Source organism: Cervus canadensis, chromosome 15 (assembly GCF_019320065.1).
Source record: "Cervus canadensis isolate Bull #8, Minnesota chromosome 15, ASM1932006v1, whole genome shotgun sequence".
Taxonomy (NCBI): Eukaryota; Metazoa; Chordata; class Mammalia; order Artiodactyla; family Cervidae; genus Cervus; species Cervus canadensis.
This window is the reverse complement of record NC_057400.1, coordinates 70,171,543-70,193,167: the sequence shown is the minus strand read 5'-3', so window position 1 is coordinate 70,193,167 and position 21,625 is coordinate 70,171,543. Positions and strand designations below refer to the sequence as shown.

The 21,625-nt window shown below is 44.3% G+C and overlaps 1 protein-coding gene across 2 annotated transcripts in view; it reads right to left on the bottom strand.

Annotated features, from left to right (window-relative positions):
• Positions 1 to 281: 281 nt before the first annotated feature.
• The window catches only part of CYFIP1 (cytoplasmic FMR1 interacting protein 1), a 114,818-nt gene continuing 93,474 nt past the window's right edge, over positions 282 to 21,625 (bottom strand). For both annotated transcript variants that reach the window (XM_043487882.1, XM_043487881.1), the window contains exons 23-31: positions 19,235 to 19,322; positions 13,633 to 13,776; positions 13,285 to 13,375; positions 10,650 to 10,780; positions 6,942 to 7,014; positions 6,316 to 6,410; positions 5,360 to 5,598; positions 4,787 to 4,934; positions 282 to 1,091 (exon numbers count right to left, since the gene is read on the bottom strand). In XM_043487882.1, the coding sequence (XP_043343817.1) occupies positions 927 to 1,091; positions 4,787 to 4,934; positions 5,360 to 5,598; positions 6,316 to 6,410; positions 6,942 to 7,014; positions 10,650 to 10,780; positions 13,285 to 13,375; positions 13,633 to 13,776; positions 19,235 to 19,322 (1,174 nt within the window). In that variant the 3' untranslated portion in view covers positions 282 to 926. The remainder of the gene's footprint in view (positions 1,092 to 4,786; positions 4,935 to 5,359; positions 5,599 to 6,315; positions 6,411 to 6,941; positions 7,015 to 10,649; positions 10,781 to 13,284; positions 13,376 to 13,632; positions 13,777 to 19,234; positions 19,323 to 21,625) is intronic.

Here is a 21,625-nt window from a genome sequence, read left to right as displayed (position 1 = left end):
ATTTTTAGGTTACTTTTTCTAAAACAGTTGTTTTATGTTGTCAAGGTTAAACAGTAAAACCAAGTAGTTGAGACTTTACTTTTGGTGCCATAGATAGTGCACCTGGACTTTGGTATTAATGTTTTTAAAACCATACAGAAGTAACCGCCATGATTGTGTCCCTTCCTTCATGGCTGCAGGGGACCTGGACTCAGCCTGGTTGTGCAGGCGAGCAAGTAGGGGAAGCACCTTACCAGAGCCAGGGCAGGGCGCACGGGGCCACAGTAATGAACGTACGCAAACAGGTTCCATTAGTTTTATTTCTGCAACCTTTAAATCCTGTCACAAGCTAGATTTTGCTACAGCTGGATTTAGTAGGAACAGAAATCAAGTTCACTGTTTTCTGAAACACACAAAAAGGGAAAGGGGAATGACTTAGAAAAGGTTTTCATAAAAAAACCAGAAAAATCCCTCAACAAAAGCTAATCATTAAGTTTAATTCTAATTGGTAACGGGTTTTATTACAATTAGCTGGTATTAAGTTTCTTGCTTAAATTCACAAATCTTTCCTTAAATGTTACAGATCCTTTGTTACAGGACAAACGGATGAACTCAGCAGCACTTCATGACATAGTTAGCTGTTGGAACATTCCATAGAAAAATGGAAAATGATTCTGTAAAAACATGATGGCAACAATCTGCAGTCAACATTCTCAGATTTTCCAATTACCAAAAGTATATACAATTTTAGTGTAGAAAAATAAGTCAATTTTATAAAATCAAGCTTTTAGATTGAAAAGCACCCCCTTATTTTAACAGGCACAGAGATACTGAAAAATAGTTCCTAAAAATCCCACTAAGTAGTTTATGGAAAGAAAAACATGCCCTTCTAGATCTTAAATGCAGTCAGTACTGGAACTCTTCAAAAACAGGTGATACACACTCCCTCAGCTGCTGGCCAGGGACTGGTGGATAGGTGGTTGAAAGCAGCGGACATGTTCCACAGGAGTGCTCTCTCCATCGCCTGACTTCAAGTACTTGTCCAAGATAGTGATTATCTCATCATTTAGAATCTGGAACTTGCGAATTCTTTCCACCATCTTCTTCAAAGGCTACAACAATTAAAATTAGGATAGCTGCCATTTATTCTTCATGCTTCAAAGTATGTCAGGATTTTCATATTAGAAAAAGTGCAGCCAACTATTGATACAGACCATCTCTCTAACTACTGGAATATATTTTGCAACATTTCTCTGTTGGTTTCATGCTACTATAGATTCATTTGTTTTTTAAAACTTACAGACCTATTTATTCAACAGACAGGTATTGAGAACCTATGGTGTCCTAAAAGCTAGAAATGTAAAGATGAAGACCAGTAAACTAATACAACACAAGTAATTTCCAGTTATTGTGGACATGATGCTTTGACAGACCCTTCTGCTATAATGGGCTTCCCTCATATCTCGGTTGGTAAAGAATCGGCCTGCAATGTGGGAGACCTAGGTTCAATCGCTGGGTTGGGAAGATCCCCTGGAGAAGGGAAAGGCTACCCACTCCAGTATTCTGGCCTGGACAATTCCATGGACTAGGGGTCACAAACAGTTGGACATGACTGGGCGACTTTCACTTCACTTCACTTCCTGCTATAATATAACTAGATTAGAAAAACCACACAAAAACGAAAGCAGAACAAACTTTAAAGTCTATTCCAGTTTAAAGCACGGCTGGTTTTGCCTATGTGAGAAGTGAGAGAGAAGCCAGGCTCCTCAGATACAAATGCTACCAGCAGGGGTGGGATGAAGAGAGAGCCTGGGCTTTGAGCAAGGTGGACTAGACTCCCAGGCTCTCCAGCAAGCCCAGACCTCTTATGAAGTTAAAAGTGGTTCTGAATTGGCAATAACTCTGGGAAATGAGCAGTAAATGGAAATCCTGGGAGAAAGGCATCCCAAATTAAATTCAACCAAACAAGAGCTGCCAAATAAAATCCAATAAACAATGAAACATTTCAGAGTTTCAGATACACCTTAAGGTCTTGGAACTGAAAAGTAAAGACTGATAGGATGACTTATTTCTTTATATATTTAGACTAGATGTATAAAGAAACAAAAACGGAAAAAAATTCTGTGAAGATAAAATTTCAATTACTACCAAGATTTGAAGAAGGAAATCAACATTTTAAATATAAACTAGTGACTTTCAAAAGTTAAAAACACAGCAGATCACACAGGTGAAGTCAGTTAAATCAAGTGAGTACCTGGGTACAGCCCAGAGAGCCGAGGAAATGGAGGTATGGGAGGTACAGTGGTCTCTCAAAGATGCTGCTGCTGCTGCTAAGTCACTTCAGTCGTGTCCGACTCTGTGTGATCCCATAGACAGCAGCCCACCAGGCTACCCCGTCCCTGGGATTCTCCAGGCAAGAACACTAGAGTGGATTGCCATTTCCTTCTCCAATGCGTGAAAGTGAAAAGTGAAAGTGAGGTCGCTCAGTCGTGTCTGACTCTTAGCGATTCCATGGACCGCAGCCTACCAGGCTCCTCCATCCATGGGATTTTCCAGGCAAGAGTACTGGAGTGGGGTGCCATTGCCTTCTCCGCCCTCAAAGATGTCCATGCTCAAATTCCTGGAACCTGTAAATGTATTACTTTCCAATAGCAAAGGGGACCTTGCAAATAAATATAGTCAGGTGGTTACAGACTTCAAAATAGGAAAACTAGGATGGATTACCCAGGTGGATCCAATCTAATTATACGAGCAGAGAACTTTCTCCCGCTGGAGACAGCAGAGATGTGGCACAAAATTAAATTAGAAGATTAGTAGTGTGAGAGGGACTTGATCATGTTGGCTGGAAGGGGTCATGTGGAAAGCATGAGAAGGGATGTGAGCTAAATAACCAGCAAGGAAATGGAGTACTTAGCTCTCCAATGGAAACGAGCTGAATGGAGCCAACCACCTGAATGAGTCTGGAAGTAGATCCATAACTAGAGGCTCTGGAACAGAACACAGCCCTATAGACACATTGATAGTGGCCTTGTGAAACTGTAAATGGAAGACCCAGCTGAGCCATGCTGTACCCAACCTCTGGTGTAGAAAACAGAGATGATAAGTCCCACACAACTGCACTCATCTCACAGGCTAGTAAAGTAATGCTGGAAATTCTCCAAGCCAGGCTTCAGCAATACGTGAACTGTGAACTACCAGATGTTCAAGCTGGTTTTAGAAAAGGTAGAGGAACCAGAGATCAAATTGCCAACATTTGCTGGATCATCAAAAAAGCAAGAGAGTTCCAGAAAAACATCTATTTCTGCTTTATTGTCTATGCCTAAGCCTTTGACTGTGTGAACCACAATAAACTGTGGAAAATTCTGAAAGAGATGGGAATACCAGACCACCTGACCCACCTCTTGAGAAACCTATATTCAGGTCAGGAAGCAGCAGTTAGAACTGGACATGGAACAACAGACTGGTTCCAAATAGGAAAAGGACTAAGTCAAGGCTGTATATTGTCAGCCTGCTTATTTAACTTATATGCAGAGTACATCATGAGAAACGCTGGGCTGAAGAAGCACAAGCTGGAATCAAGACTGCCGGGAGAAATATCAATAACCTCAGATATGCAGATGACACCACCCTTATGGCAGAAAGTGAAGAGGAACTAAAAAGCCTCTTGATGAAAGTGAAAGAGGAAAAAAAAAAAAAGAAAGTGAAAGAGGAGAGTGAAAAAGTTGACTTAAACCTCAACATTCAGAAAACTAAGATCATGGCATCCAGTCCCATCACTTCACGGCAAATAGATGGGGAAACAGTGGAAACAGTGGCTGCCTTTATTTTTTTGGGCTCCAAAATCACTGCAGATGGTGATTGCAGCCATGAAATTAAAAGACGCTTACTCCTTGGAAGGAAAGTTATGAACAACCTAGACAGCGTATTAAAAAGCAGAGACATTACTTTGTCAACAAAGGTCCGTCTAGTCAAGGCTATGGTTTTTCCAGTAGTCATGTATGGATGTGACAGTTGGACTATAAAGAAGGCTGAGTGCAGAAGAATTGATGCTTTTGAACTGTGGTGTTGGAGAAGACTCTTGAGAGTCCCTTGGACTGCAAGGAGATCCAACCAGTCCATCCTAAAGGAAATCAGTCCTTGGGTGTTCATTGGAAGGAGATGTTGAAGGTGAAACTCCAATATTTTGGCCACCTGATGCAAAAAGCTGACACATTTGAAAAATCCCTGATGTTCGGAAAGATTGAAGGCAGGAGGAGAAGGGGATGACAGAGGATGAGATGGCTGGATGGCATCACCGACTCGATGGGCATGAGTTTGGGTAAACTCTAGGAGTTGGTGATGGACAGGGAGGCCTGGCGTGCTGCAGTTCATGGGGTCGCAAAGAGTCAGACATGACTAAGCGACTGAACTGAAGTATAGACATGTCTAATGAAGTCCCCAAATGGAAGAAAAACTAAAATATTTGAAAAGATAATAAGTATTTTCTGGAATTCAATTACAAAGAATCCATAAAATGACAAACCTAAAAAGATCTTTAATGAAGGAAGCCAGAAGACTTGAAGAGTATGCCAATATACTGAAAACGCAGATCTTACAGGCTCTATAACATGAAGTAGATCTAGATACCTTGAAAATAGAAGGAAAACAGAACCAGACTCCTTTGCTTACTAATTCTATTTAGATTCATTTGGGGAGTAAGAAGAAAGTTTCATTTGGGGGCACCTTTTGTCCTCAGATGAGAAACATTCCCAGAAGAAAAAAAAAACTTTTAATAGGAAGTGTCTATCTTGGTGAAGCTTCCACATACCACGTTTTTGATAATCTCATCTTTGCCATCATGTTTCTGGACTTTGAGCAGATGGTAGCAGAAATCCAGCACAGCAAAGCGCCGCTGCTGCCCAAGGAGCACGATGATCATACAGCCAGCCCAGTGGAGCCCGTCGCCAAAGCACTGCCTGGGGACAAGAAGCAGGAGGTAGAACGGGTGATCAGATGCCAGCGGCCAGACCACCTGTGTGTCCTGCAGGGAGTGATGAGCAGAGGTGTGTCCCTGCTTTGGTAAACACCTCTTCGGGGTTCCTCTGGCAAACTCTTTCTGAACCTCTTTTTAGATCAAGGCCCCACCATGAAGAACGAGTTCATGAAGTGTTGGTCATCCTGTCTAGCAAAATACACACCTGACTTGCTTAAGTTTCCATGAGTTCAGAAAACTCCAGAAGCCCAGCCCTGAGGCATTTCCTAGGCATCAGCTAACAGCCCGTACTTAAGCCGCTTTATTGCAGCTCAGCAACATGGGGATCCATTTCCAGAGGAAAGTGGTCCTCTGCGTGAGCCTAACGCCAGCTTCCCTCCCATCTCCCCTCCCTGAGCACTCACTTACTCGACTGTAAACTCGTGTGTTCCCACAGGAATGCAGTAGACAAACTGCATGGCACTCCACAGTCTGTGAAACTCAACACAGTCATCCACGTGCATGACCCCATTGCTGGGCAGAGGCCCGCGCCAGATGGAGTCGTCCAGAAAGGTCCGGATCCGAGTCAGGATGACTTCAAACATGGACAGGCCACAGCAGAGACGCTCCTTTGTCAGCAGGTCCCCCTCTCTTGCTATCGCAATTTGCTGCAGAAAGGACAAAACGTCACAGGCATGGCAGGCAGCCAGAATGCTGAAGTTGAAGCACTCCAGTATTGTTTTCGACTCACTGGAAACTATCACAGCTTGCAGAAGAAGGTTTTTAAAAATAAACATCAACAAAATATGTCAGCTATTACTTATATGTCTTATCAGACTAAATAGAACTGTCAAGCACAGTTATTCTTAAGGGAGAGATTTATCTCCTGAGGACATATGGCATCGTGTAGAGATACTTCTGGTTATCACAGCTTGTGGGTCTAGCGGCATCTAGTGGGTAGAGGCCAGGGATGCTGCTAAATGTCCTACAATTCATAGGACAGTCCCCCCGAAACAAAGAATTATCTCATCCAAAATGGCAACAGGTTGAGACTGTGATGTAGCTAGCTTAAGTTCCTCCCTGCCTTCTGTTCTTAGAAAGCTTTCTTCATGAAGGGACAGACAACAAAAACAGCAGTGTGTACTGTGAACGTCTCCCCTGCCAGGTGATGTTCTGCATCCTTTCACGTGTTAGCTCATTCAAACTTCCCCGCCACCCTGTGACAAGGTCCTATTATAAAACTCACTCGGAAACTCAGGCCTGAGTGGCTGAGCAGGCCCATGCAATCTCTTGATGCCTTAGGACTAGGTCTCACCCACAGTCCATCAACCCTGACACTGACTGACCCAACTGGGAGCCCAGCTCACAGCAGCATGTTGCATTACCTGTGGAGTTCCGAGTCTTTCAATCAGAGGGACAAGGTGCAGTGGAGCGTACTTTGATTCTAGTCTTTTCATTTTCGCATCAAGTCTCTCTCCCTCTACGGTGGAAAAAAATATTTTATAGCCTATTCCTTTGTATGAATAACAATTGCACAAGTTTAATTTTGTCAAAAAAAAAGAAAAAAAAAAACAAATGAAAAATGTTTAACATTATGCATAGAGGTTCTCTTTGAAAATTCTTTTATGGAACTGGCTCATCTGCTATTTTAACTCAAATAGAGAACTGAGTCTTTGCTCAATATTCAAACTTTTTAAAACTTACTGAAAAATCCAAATGTAGTCAAAAATAGCATGGTACAATGAAGCCTCTGTGACTATCTGTTGCTACAATCATGAGCTCATGGCATTCTTCTTTCATATATACCCAATACCCCTGCTCCCATGCTATTCTGAAACACAATCAAGATACAACACTTCCATCCTAAATACTTCCATTATTCAGTATTCATTCAACTTTACTTCCAGGATGTGACTGAACAGGAAGCAAACTCAAAGCTGGCTCTTTAACTAAAGAGAACTCTCTGGCAACACAGACATGCGTCCCTACCCCGGTCAGAGGATTGGCTCACCTTTCACATGGACCCTTGGCAAGATATTCTGGAAAGGGGCTGCGTGCAGCAGGTCACATACTTCTTCTAGAGACTAGAACCATGAAAAAGAAGGCTGCATGAAGAAGCTTATCTCACAGTACAGATGGACAAAGAAATCAGATGCTGAAAACAAGGCCCATCTTTGTCATTTTGTGTAAAATAAACACTGCAAGCAGCACTGCCCAACTGGAGTGTCTGCGCTGGTGGAAATGTCCCTTGCTGTTCTGTCCAGGTAGCTACCAGCAACATGTGGTGATTAAATACTTGGAATGTGGCTAAGGAGCTGAATTTTCATTTTTACTTACTCAATTTTCATTTTGATTAAACACAGACCAGAGATCAAATTGCCAATATCTGTTGGATCACAGAAAAAGCAAGAAAATGCCAGAGAAACAACTACTTCTGCTTCATCGACTATGCCAAAAGCCTTTGAGTGTGTGGATCACAAGAAACTGTGGAAAATTCTTAAAGAGACGGGAATACTATACGATCTTAACTGCCTCCTGAGAAATCTGTATGCAGATCAAGAAGCAACAGTTAGAACTGGACATGGAACAATGGACTGGTTCAAAATTGGGAAAGGAGTATGCCAAGGCTGAATATTGTCACCCTGCTTATTTAACTTATATGCAGAGTACAACATGCAAAAGGCCGGGCTGGATGAAGCACAAGCTAGAATCGAGATTGCCTGGAGAAATATCAATAACCTCAGATATGCAGATGACACCACCCTTACGGAAAAAAGCAAAATATCAAAGGGGTTGCAGAACATCTAAAACTCTACCATGAACCCAAAGATGGTCAAGAAGGGTGCCCTTCCCTAGTTAGAGGGCCCATAAACAAGGGAAACTCCTTAAGACAGAGATGTGCTCAGCACAGGACAAAAAGACAGGAAATGAGTGGGCTCTCCTGCCTCCTACTCTACACCCATCCTGAAATCCTGATAAACAAACTGCTAAACAAAGAAATGGTCATCAGAGAATCGAAACAGACTAACTGATAAAGAGTTTCCCTTCTGAGGATCTCCACAAAGATGACAGCAAAACTAAGACCAAGAGGAGGAAGAGAAGGCTTTCTGTACCCATCATGTAAAGGTCCTGTCGTCACCTAACATAAGCTTGGAAGAGCAGTCAGCCAGCCAGCCCTGCTCCTCCAGAACCTTCCAAAAGGATGCTGACCACCGCCCCCCCCCCACCACCTCCTATGCCCAAGTCCAGAAAGAACACAAGTTCTCCACACAGAAGGAAGGCATCAGACGATGAAGGCATACCACGCAAACACAGATTAGAGCGTAATGTCTGTGGAGTATCACGCAGCTGAAAAAGGCTGATGACTGTCACCACTTACTAATGTGGAATGATCTCCAGATTTACTGTCAAATGAAAAAGGGAACGCGGAGATGGGCGTGGATACACACAGATGAGATACTGCATTTTATGTATGTGTTCAGGAAAAGTTACACATGAAGGGACTCTTTCTGTATTAAATATTTAAAATTCATGGTGAGTGATTACTATTTAAAAGAATTTCCCCTAACTTATCTTGCTGCTAAAAATTCACGTGTATTTAGGTGAAAGATTCAGTTCTCCCTCAGCTGTTCCTGGAGCACGGCTGCCCTGGACACTGCTCCTTGGGGAGGGGCCTGTTGGCCCAGCACCACCAGTCCGGCTGCAGGCAGCAGCTGGGCTGAGTCGCAGGCAGTGGGACAGCAAGGGCCTGGGAGCTGCCCGCCTCTGGCACCACATGGAAAAGGTCTTCTGTGAGCTGAGTGGCAGAGTCGAGTCTGAGAGATGCAGGTCCTGACCGGAGACTGCACCCTGCACCCGAACTTGGGCTCCTTGACAGGACAGCCAACATATCTTTTTTGAGTAACCAGGTGTAAGGTGCCTGGTCCAGGCCTGCAGTCTGACTGCCACACCCTGCACAGTATATGGAACACCCTGGCCCAGGTCATTGTAAAACACACCTTGCCTCCTCTGCCAAGGTGCCAAGGCTCCAGAGAGAGAAGAGACTGCTTTAAGAAGTACCAGAGCAAAGATCTCCCCAGATAGAGCTAGAAATGTAACACAATTCCCACTGAAATGTCAGTGTGCTTTTTCAGGGTATTTGGTCCAAGCTAATTCCCATACTTTCAGAGCAGAGCAAAGATCCACAAAGAGGGAGCATGTGCTTGAAGAAGAATAAGGTAAGGGGCATGTCCCACCAGGGGTTAACACTTTAGTTAGAGCTACCACGAGTGACACAGCACGTTAGAAGCCATGGACAGAAACAGACTCGTAGGAGGAGGAAGAAAACCAAGAGACAGACTGGCACAGCCACAGAAAGCTGAAGGATGACGGAGGGTCACTGCTGACCGACAAGGAAAGGAGTCTTCCTTCAGTCGCTGGAGAAGCGACAACTGGTGGCCCCACGAGGAAAAAAGAATCTTCACCCACATCTCACATTACACACGAAAACCAACTCCAGAAGGATTATAAACTTAAATGTAGAAACAAAACCTGAAATCTTTAGAAGAAAATATGAAAGAACGTCTTTATGATTCCTAGAGAGGAAAGGACTTCTTTGAAGAGATAAAAGAAGTGCTTGTATACAAGAACCACAGAAAAGAGACTGTAGTCAAATCAGGAGTTTCAGTTTCTCAAACATCGCCACTATTAGAGTGAAAAGACAAGCTAAAATCAGGGAGCGGTATTGGGCTTCCTTGGTGGCTCAGTGGTAAAGAATCTGCCTGCCGATGCAGGAGACACAAGTTTGATACCTGGGTCGAAAAGATCCCCTGGAGAAGGAAATGGCAACCCACTCTAGCATTCTTGCCTGGAAAATCTCATGGACAGAGGAGCCTGGTGGGATATAGTCCATGGGGTCACAAAAAAAGATTGGACATGACTGAGCAATACACAACGATATTAGCATTTGCATGAAACGCACAGAAGATACACAAGTTGTAGTAGAGTGGACAAAGGATACAAAGGGAACATTTAACAGAAGGAGAAGAGCCCAGCAGCAGGGAAGACGCCCCGCTCCCCAGGGCCAACTGAAAGAAGAGTGAGGCCGCCTCCAGAGGGCTCTAGTGCAGAGCAGGCAGCTGACGTGACCACAGGGACAGAGGGAGAGGCTGAAGGACGCCCCCGCAGGCAGGCAGTGGGACTGCGGGTGCCCCACGCGTGATTTCCTGGTGTTGCTGGGCTCCGAGTGTTTGCTTTATTATGCTGTCCACCTCAGCAGGCATGGGCCATGTGTACCTATTTCGATGTAAAAAATTAAAATTCAATGAAATTTAAAACTCAGTTCTTCAGTCACATGGAGCCCCACTCTGAGGTCTCAACAGCCTCAGCTATGGAATTTTCCATCACAGACAGTTCTCCCGGGCAGCAGCTTTATTTATTATGTGTATGTCGTATATGTTAATTTAGATGTGGTAAATACTATATAAAACATTCTTACAATGTTCACACAGTAAAACATTCTTAAATGAACTACTGCATTTCTGTTTTTCAATTGTAGGGAACAAATTCAAATTAAAGTCTAAATAACCATGGAAAAAAAGATAAGTGCTTTACAACACTTGTTCTCCTTCCCCCATTAAATAACGCCACTAAGTGCAGCATCTAAAGAATGGCCTCTTCTGTCGTCCGCGAGGAGGAAGGGGCGTGGTGGGACGCGGGCCCGGCGGCGCTCGGCACTCACCAGGCTCTGCTCTATGAGCAGGCAGAAGAGCACAGCGTTGCCCACCTCCCGCAGGTTCTGGAAGCACACCGTCTTCAGCTCTGCATACTCAACTATGTCCTTCAGCTGGTGGTGGAAGAACTCCAGGATGCCTGCAGTGGGGGAGAACGAATGTGGGGCTGGGAGAGGCTGGACGGGCGGAGCGTGACAGTGCGCGGCCGGAAGCGCCCGTGCCGACAGCAGACTCTGACACTGCCATCCTGTCCACCAAGCAGGTGGCCCTGTCTCCTGTTCCACCGCCTGGATCCTGTCCTCAGTTCCAAAGCCTGTCAATCCAATCCAGGCACGGCTTGTTCTTCTGTGCTTTGCAGATATTATTTTTACAAATTGAAAGTCTCTGGCACTCCTGTGTCAAGCAAATCTATAGGTGCCATTTTCCCCATAGCATCTGTTCACTTCATGTCTCTATCAGATTTTGATAATTCCTACAATATTTTAAAGTTTTTCATTATTATTATACTTGTCATGGTGATCTGGGATCTTTGATATTATTGCAAAAAGATCACAACTTGCTAAAGGTTCAGATGATGGTTAGCATTCTTTAGCAATGACCTGTTTTAAGGTCCTTAGTTTATTTATTTACAGCTGTGCTGGGTCTTCATTGCTACATGCAGGCTTTCTCTAGTCGTGGCAAGCAGGGAGTCCTCTTCATTGCAGCGTGCAGGCTTCTCCTTCGGGTGGCCTTTCTTCTTCTGGAGCACAGACCCCGGGGTGAGGGCTCAGTACTTGTGGCACACTGTCTTAGTTGTTTCAGGGCATCTGGGATCTTCCTGGACCAGGGATCAAATCCGTGTCCCCTGCATCGGCAGGTGGATTCCTTACCACTGGGCCACCAGGGAAGTCCAAGATGTGTATGTTTTAAAAGGCGTATCTTGTGTTTCTGTACACTTAACAGACCACAGCATAGTACAAACATAACTTTATATGCATCAGGAAATAAAATTCATATGGCTTGCTTTATTGTGATAATTTGCAGCTGGCTGGAACCAGATCTGCAACATCTCTGAGGTCTGTGTATACCTTCAGAGGAGGCATCATGTTGCAATAAAGGAGTAAGACCACACTCATCTCCAGCAGAGGTAGAAAAGGTACTTGATAAAATTAAAAATTCCTTCGCAGGCATAGAAGGGAATGTATTTAATCTGATAAAGGACATCTATAAAAACCCTGTAGCTAACATCATACTCAGTGGTGAATCCGCATGCCTTCTCTCAGAGCTCCAGAGAAAGACAGCACATCTTCCCCACTCTCCTGGAGGTTCTGGATGTTGTCGTAAGGTTGCAAAAGATGCGAAGCATAAAGTCTAGGAAGCACTCTCTGCATTCACTGCTGACACAGTCAAAATCCCCAAGCTGACTCCAGAATTTATAGTCATACAGAAGACCCAGAACAAGCAAAACAACACTGAGAAAAATGCTGGATACTTAAGAAATTTCAAACCTCTCATCCCATCAGGTCAGGCCCTGAGTGCGCTCCACAATGGCCCTACAGCCGTGCCTGCCTGAGGGACAATCCTTTCCTCTTGGTGGTCCACCCCAAGTGAGCCTGAGAGCGGGGGTCCTTTCAGCAATACGGCACCACCTCCACAGTGACGCCATGCCCGCTGGGTGAGGACGCATGGAACCAGCCTGGAAGTCCGCAGCTCTCCCCCAGGCCAGCTCTGGATTTGGCCTAAATGGCTTTGTCTTTGACATTTAGAATATCCACCTCTAATAAGGATCTGAGCACTAGTTTTATTATCCCAACATTACTCGTCTGCTTTCTGAGATTTCCCTAAGCCAGGACATACCAATGGTTATTCCCTTCCCAGTGGCCAAATGGGTCACCTCACTGTCTCCTCAAACACCACCAGCAGCCCTGGGTGGTGCCAGGAACACCCAGGGGCTCATCCACACCAGTCAGCTGCCTATCAGGACAGTGTCTCCTTGGGACCAACAAGATAGTTTTCCAGCTTTCAATAAAGTATTAACAGATATGAGATAAAAGGCAGCTTTGTTAAGAGACAAGGGTTCTTGTAGTTCAATTTTATCACAAACAAAGCTCTCTGAGGTCATGAAGTTTATCCATGTAGAAAGCCCCAAATCCACTCTGGTCAGGCCACATAGGTTCTTCTGGCACCCCAAAGACCACAGCTGCCTGAGGGCCCTGCAGCTGGCCAGTCAGGGAGACAGGCCCTCAGTAGAGGCAGGCTGCCGGACCGAGACGGACAAGGGGCATGGTCGGGGAAGCGGCCCCCTGCACGGGGCCCCCGAGGCCGGGCCGCTGAAGACGGGCAGGCAGTTGGACCAGGCAGTGGGGCTCCCTGCCCCTCCCTCATCGGTGATTTGCAAGATCCCGACTGTAGGAGAGCCAAGGGGCACAGGGCTCACAGCACTGTCACCCCCCACCCAGCTCTCCCACCCCCGCACACCTGCTCCTGGTTGAAAGGCTGGTTTGTTCTGTTGGAAACAATCAGCTTCTGGTTGGGCTTCCCACCTTCTCCCACTTGGGGAAGGCAGATCTGATCCTTACCAGTAATTTCCAACTTGATTTCCCTTAAGTGGCCTGGGGCTGACACTGCCCACCCCCGTGCGCCCCAGAGCGACGCTGTGCTCACCAGGGGAGCCGTACTCATGTCGCGGCAGCCGGCAGACCTTGGGCATCACCTCCATCAGCGTCTTCACATACTGTAGGATTGTGCCTTGTAGCTGCGAGAGATGGTCTGTGTCAACCACCAGCCACATTACCCTGCAGGCTGTCGGTGCGATGGGAACTTTTGAAAACAGATTTGTTAGTAAAATGCACGGTAATGACCCAGGACTGAGAATCACTTTGGCTGGAAAGGAAATCTCACACACAGAAGAAAAGCAACCTTGATGGGGTGGGCAGCCCCTCGCCACACAGGAACTGGGTACAGAATCCTTCCCCCAACCCTGGGAAGGAAACCCACCAGAGGGAAACATACCAGGCTCTTGACCACCTTCAGCAGCTCTTCCATGACCACTGCAATGCCCTGGTAGCCAAGCAGCCGGCAAATGACCTGGAAGTGTGGGGGCCCCACAAAGTTCCGGTAGCTGCCGTAGATGCTCGAATAGGCCAGGTTTAAAGCCTGGGGGCAGAGAACATTAGTGCTTGATGAAGCTGCCAGGTCTTCAGTCTAGCCCCATGCACACATGAAAATGAAGAATCCACATCTACATGCATTAGCACACAGTGCCCTCGGGTGCAGGGATCCAGAGAACCTGTTAGACTGCCCTTCATTGGTATCTATGTTTTCAACCTGAAGACACGAAAACAAGCTCGCTAAAACAGAAGGAAGAAAACAAAACCATTTGGTCTTCCAACATTTATTAAACTACAGAAAATATTTTGAGGTCTTGGAATGAGAAATGAATATATCTTAGAACCTCACTGCTGCCCCCATATTACTGCTCTCCGTCTCCTAAGGGAGACGCCCAACAATAGGTTCTGATGGGACAGTGGGTACCAGGGAGCTGGAGACAGCAGCCCCCGCATGGCGGGCAGGCAAGAAAGGTAGGCAGGGTAGTTTCTGGTAAGATAAGGCCTCCAAGTTTGTCTAAGGACGCAGGTGCACACCCGTCAGCGAAACTCCTAATGTTAAGCATTTAGTGCTATGTATTTCATGCTCAGCACTTCTTCAGCTGCACTCTGCAAATTCTGATTTACTTCCCTTGAGACTTCCTCTTGCCCTAAGGATCATTTAGAAATATATTAATTTCAGTGTCTGGAGATCTTCTTGTCATCTCTGTTACTGATTTCAAGTTTGAGTTCACTGTAGTCAGATAACACTCTGTAATACTTCAATACTTTGAATTCTGTTGAGGGTGTTTTAATGCCCAGGACATGGTCTATTTTGAGAATGCTCCATGGGTACTTGAAAAGAACGTGTGTTCTGATGTTGTTGGCTGAAATGTTCTACACATGTCCGTGAGATCCTGCTGGTTGGTGGTGCTCGTTCTTCTTTGCTGCTGATTTTCTGAACACTTACTCTTTCGATTACTAAGTGAGAGGAAAGTTGACTTCCCCAACTACAACAATGGAGTTGTTCATTTCTCCTTTCACTTAGTCAGTTTTTGCTTCAAGTATTTTGAAACTGTTGTTTGGTGCAAAAACATTACGGATTGCTATATCTTCTTGGTGACTTCACCTTATCATTATGTTATGTCCCTCCCTCTTTGCCCCTGATGCGTGATTTACTTATATCATTGACTTGAAGTGAGTTTCTTATGCAGTCATACTTTTTAATCCACAGTCAATCTCTGCCTTTGAACTATCTTTAGACTACTTATATATAATACATTCACAAATAATGCAATTACTGATTTTTAAGTAGGCTTTTTCTTCTTGTCTTCCTATGGGTCACGTAAGACATTTTCTGAACTCGGTTGTGACGTAACGGTGGTATTTTTGAGAGCATCTCTGCACGGTCTCTCAGTGACGCTCCAAGTGTCACGTTATATGTCATGTGAGTTAACCTATGAGCTTCCCTGGTGGTCCAGTTAGTAAAGAATCTGCCTGCGATGCAGGAGAGCCAGGTTCCATCCCTGGCTCGGGAAATCCTCTGGAGAAGGGAATGGCTACCTGATCCAGTATTCCTGCTTGAAGAATTCCACGGACAGAGGATGTAATGTATGTGTTGTATTATACATTATGTAAGTTATAGGTTATATAAGTTACCACTTTTGAATGAAGTGTTTTAGGATTCCTCCTTTTACATCTCTGTATTCTTTCCCCTTCCCCTCTTATAACTGTCTTAAATATTTCCTCTACAAACACAGAGAACTACATCAGGACAAGAAGATTCTGAAGACCTGGACTAGCAAGGCTGGTTGTTCAGCTCTGAATGAATATCCTCAGGAGCTGTTGTTGTTCAGTTGCTAAATAGTGTCCAAGTCTTTGTGACCCCATCGACAGCACGCCAGGCTTCCCTGCCCTTCACTATCTCCGAGAGTTTGCTCAAATTCATGTCTACTGGTGCTATCTAACTGTCTCATCCTCTGCCTCTGTCTCATCCTCTCCTTTTCCCTTCAACCTTTCCAAGCATCAAGGTCTTTTCCAATGAGTCAGCCTCTTCACATCAGGTGGCCAAATTATTGGACCTTCATCGTCAGCATTAGTCCTTCCAATGAATATTCAGGGTTGATTTCCTTTAGGATCTCTTTGCGGTCCAAGGGAATCTCAAGAGTCTTCTCCAACACCACAGTTCAAAAGAATCAATACTTCAGCACTCAGCCTTCTTTATGGTCCAACTCACATTTGTACGTAGCTACTGGAAAAACCATAGCTTTAACTATATGGGCCTTTTTCGGCAAAGTGATGTCTCTGCTTTTTAATAGATTTGTCATAGCCTTCTTTCCAAGGAGGAAGTATGAAACGTCTCATCAGTCGTCAACTCCCGGGGGATCATTCCATCCTCAAGGCTTATGGAGGCTATTCTAGGTGTTTCCCTTTTCTCCTGAGCAATAACTCTGCATTGTGAGCCAAGAACATCTAGAATCTCACTGCCTCTCAAAAGAACCTATTCTAGAGTGACTACATCTGAACAAAAAGGGAAACTGGGATATCACACCTTGTTTCTTATATGAGTAGAAAGCTGGAAACCCATGGACATGTACAATCAGGCCTTTCCTGGCTCCGTTCCTGGAGCGCCAGAGATTGGTGGCACAACCTTCATTTTTCTTTTCTTTCTTGGCTGCAACACCTGGCATGTAGGACCTTCGTTCCCTGATCAGGGACTGAACCAGTGCTCTCTGCAGCGGAAGCGCAGTCTTAACCAATGGGCCACCAGGGAAGTCTCAGAACTTTCCCTCTGCTCTGTTCCGATGTGGATTCCAGAAGCAGTCATCCTCATGGAGTAAATGACAATAATAAATATCCCATCAAAAAAAAACAAGGGTTTTGTGACAATGACATGCATTCTATCTGCTTTGCATCACATAGAATGTGTTTCTGATAGCTGTGCACTGTCCCAGAAGAGGGATACTCAAATACTTTCTGGCTACAGTAAAAGCAAATTAAAAAATAAATACATTCCCTATTCTTCACAATCTTTAAAGTAAAAGCCCTGTTAATTTTACCAGTGATGATGTACAGTAAACTTACTCTCCTGAAGTTTTGTTTTCATTATACTAGCAAGTGGAAAATTATAGTTAGGAAGTTGTGTTCTACTTGAAATGTATGAGACAGCTGCCAAACTAATTTCTGTGTGTTACTTCTTAATATTATGGTGCAGGTCTGTTTTGTTTCTCATCCTGCACATTGCATATTCTCCCCACCCCATCTCCTTCACTATACCCAAACTGTACAGTTAGTGTTTATGTACAGGGAACACTCCTTGGGAGGCAAGTGTTGAAGATGACAGAGGACCAATTTGGCAAAGAAGCTGGATCTGTCACTCGCCACTTTGAAAAAAATCTACTCAAGCAAGAACACCTTTGTGATTCCTCTTCTAGGAAGCCTGATTCTTGTCTTCTGCTCACCATTGTTGTTGTTCTTCAGTCATGAAATCACGTCTGACTCTCTGCAACCCCATGGACTGACTGTAGCCCACCAGACCTCCAGTATCTCCTGAAATTTGCACAAATTCATGTCCATTAAATCGGTGATGCTAGAATTCTGTCAGAATCACATTGTTGTTGCTATGCTGCATCCAACTCTTTGCGACCTCATGGACTGCAGCACACCAGGCTCCTCTGTCCTCCACTATCTCCTGGAGTTTGCTCAAATTTATACCCATTGAGTTGGTGATGCTCTCTAACCATCTCATCCTCTGTCACCCCCTTCTCCCCCTGCCTTCAATCTTTCCTAGCATCAGGGGCTTTTCCAATGAGTTGGCTCTTCACATCAGGTGGCCAAAGTATTGGAGCTTCAGCTTCAGCATCAGTCCTTCCAGTGAACACTAAGGGCTGACTTCCTTTCGGACTGACTGGTCTGATGTCCTGCAGTCCCGGGGACTCACACGGAGAGCACGTGAAGTCTGAGAGCACCAGTGCAGAGCTGTCTCACACAGATATTCTAGTTTCTTCTTCATCCTGAGCTGGTCCCAAACAAAGCAAGGCGGTGTCACTTCATTACCCAAGGACGATGACACCATCCTGAATCTATTTGAAACGTGTGAGTTCAGCTCGCTGGCACTAAAGATAATCAAGCTGTTGTTCCTGATTCCATTTCTGGCAGCTAAATACACTCTCGTCAGCAAGGGCTGGCCGTGGACTGGTTTCCAAGCTTGGGAGGGAGTGCAAACACGAGCACGGTTTTGTTGTTTAGTCACTAAGTCGTGTCTGACTCTTTGGTGACCGCCATGGACTATAGCCCACCAGGTTCCTCTGTCCGTGGGATTTCTCAGGCAAGAATACTGGAATGGGCTGCCACTTCCTTCTCCAGAAATTTCTGTCTTAATCACCAAAGTTTCTAGTTCTGTCTTCTAAAATTACATAAAACTTCTTTTAGTTCCAAGGGGGTTAAACGCTGTATTTTAATTCCAAAAGGAGGTGCATTAGAGCACTTATTCTAGTCCTTTTAAAGTTATCCACTTCATGCCCTTACCAAGCGGTAGAGGAGGAAGGCTGAACCCACTTATGAGCCCAAACTGTATTATCTACCCATTTCCAAGGTGCAAACACCGCTGCACATCTGAATTCCAGCTACATCTGCAGTGAGAGGGCGGAAATGAAAGGCTCACATTCTAAGGAGGCTCCCAACCGATATCCCCGCCTCTGCAGACCCAATCTAAAGGGTGGGCTGGGCACCCAGCGTCACCGCACGGGCAGCTCGGACACCATGACAACACGTTCCTGTGTGGTCCCAGAGCGTGGGTGCCACCTGGGTGTGGGGAAGGGCCAGTCTTGGGCCTCATGCTCCACCCCACCCATCACCTGTCCCACCTGCCCAGCTGCTCAGCAGCAGTACTGAGCAGGGGCTTTCGTCTCTAACCCCCAGCCCCGAACCGGTGAGGCAGGTGGTGTGGTCAGTTAATCTGCGGCCATGCTTTTTGTGACGGTGATGCATTATTGGCCCTGTAACACACTTCACTTTGTACTTGTCTGACTTATTTCCTTAGGAGTCTGACTTCCTACAAGTGAGAACATTTAAATGCTGGTGAATACAGATGGCCCCCTAGGATTCTGTGTACTCCTCCAGCCACACATAAGGCAGCACTACATTACAATTTAGACAGGTGCTAACAGGAGGACACAAGCACGTTTCGTACGTGGCATGATGTGTGTGTGTACTTAGTCACTCAGTCATGTCTTTGCTACCCTATGGACTGTAGCCTGCCAGGCTTCTCTGTCCATGGGATTCTCCACGTGAGAATACTGGAGTGGGTTGCCATTTTTTCCTCCAGAGGATCTCCCCAACCAAGAGATCGAACCCGAATCTCCTGCATTGGCAGGTGGATGGATTCTTTACCACTGAGCCACCTGGAAAGCCCTATGTGGCATGATACATTTGAATTATTGCAATTAAACTGATTCAAACTAAACTTCAAAATACACTTCACTGTGAACTTAAAAATCATAATATAATATAAACACGAAAGAACTTACCTTTGATCCATGCAAATACTGAGGTTGCGCATTTGGCTGTTTATCTCTCTGAAATTCTTGAGAAAATGGTAATACTGTACGAACAAATCTAAACAAGATTTAAAAAAAAAAATCAAAAATTGAATGGTACTTCTTTAAAATTGAGAACTTTTCTATTACTCACCAATTAAATCTTCCTCCCAATTAATCACTGCATAGGAAATCAAAACCCATATTAGGAATGAGCTATAAATACTCTGAAGTTTGATAAATGTATTCAAAGTTCAAAGGAACAGAGTGAGAACACCAGGGCCCTTCTAGAACATAAAGAGAGCCTCCAGAGTTGGCACCAGAACCATTTCAAGCCTAATGCAGTCTTCTGAAAAGGGGCCTGTGGACACAGCAATGATGCCAGGCACAGGAGTAGGAAGGCAGATGTGGGTAGTGAGGTGGTCACTTAGGTCACTAATACAAACTGACAGAAGATAAGTCCAAAAACACACTTGCAGAGCCAAGAGACTGTGGCTTCATAATGGATTAGGAGCCACTGAAAATGAAACAGTTGGATCTTAAAGCAGAAATATAAAAATTGACTAAGTTTCATCAGAAGGGTTCATTTAAACATACTAAACTCTCACAAAGACGCATGATAAAAAACAAGTCATAGACACTAAAAAACTATAGTCATCAAGACAGTATGGTACTGGCACAAACACAGAAATATAGACCAATGGAACAAGATGGAAAGCCCAGAAATAAACCCATGCACCTATGGATACCTTATTTTTGACAAAGGAGCCAAGAATATACAATGGGGCAAAGACAGCCTCTTCAATAAATGGTGCTGGGAAAACTGGACAGCTACATGTAAAAGAATGAAATGAGAATACTTCCTAACACCATACACAAAGATTAACTCAAAATGGATTAAAGACCAGAAACTATAAAACTCTAAGAGGAAAACATAGGCAGAACACTCGATGACATAAATCAAAGCAAGATCCTCTATGACCCACCTCCTAGAGTAATGGAAATAAAAACAAAAGTAAACAAGTGGGACCTGATTAAACTTAAAAGCTTTTGCACAGCAAAGGAAACTATAAGCAAGGTGAAAAGACAACCCTCAGAATGGGAGAAAATAAAAGAAAATAAAACAACTGACAAAGGATTAATTTCCAAAATATACAAGCAGCTCATACAAACTCAATACCAGAAAAACAAGCAACCCAACCAAAAAGTGAGAAAAAGACCTAAACAGACATTTCTCCAAAGAAGACATACAGATGGCTAGCAAACACATGAAAAGATGCTCAACATTGCTCATTACTAGAGAAATGCAAATCAAAACTACAATGACTTCACACTGGTCAGAATGGCCATTATCAAAAAGTCTACAAACAATAAGTGCTGGAGAGGGTGTGGAGAAAAGGAAACACTCTTGCACTGTTGGTGGGAATGTAAATTGATACAGCCACTATGGAAGATGGTATGGAGATTCCTTGAAAAACTAGGAATAAAACGACCATATGACCTGGCAATCCCACTCCTAGGCATATACCCTGAGGAAACCAAAATTGAAAAAGACACATGTATCCCATTGTTCATTGCAGCACTATTTACAATAGCTAGAACATGGAAGCAAACTAGATGTCCACTGACAGATGAATGGATAAAGAAGTGTGGTACATATACACAATGTAGTAGTATTAGTCATAAAAAGGAATGCATTTGAGTCAGTTTTGATGAGGTGGATGAACCTAGAGCCTATTAATACAGAGTGAAGTAAGTCAGAAAGAGAAAGATAAATATTGTATACTAACATATATATATGGAATCTAGAAAAATGATACTGAAGAATTTATTTCAGGGCAGCAATGGAGAAACAGACATAGAGAACAGACTTATGGACATGGGGAGAGGGGAGGGGAGGGTGAGATGTATGGAAAGACTAACATGGAAACTTTGTTACTTTGTTTCATGGAAACATGTAAAATTTGCTGTATGTCTCAGGAAACTCAAAGAGGGTTCTGTATCAACCTAAAGGGGTGGGATGGGGAGGGAGATGGGAGGGAGGTTCAAAAGGGAGGGGATATATGTATACCTATGGCTGATTCATGTTGAGGTTTGACAGAAAACAACAAATTCTGTAATTATCCTTCAACTAAAATATAAATTTTTTAAAAAGTCATGGATTTGTTAATTATTAAATTCTAAGAACTTGATGAACATATATCACACTTTAATAAATAAAAGAGTGTAACTGTCAAAACACTAACAGCTCATGAAACAAACATTTGCAACCAAGGGGAGGAGCAGCCTGTGGCTCTTGAGCACATTGATGTGGAAACGTCACGGTGTTGAGTGGCTGGATTTTGTCCTTAACTTTTAAAGAATGCTGAATTTTGGGGGGCA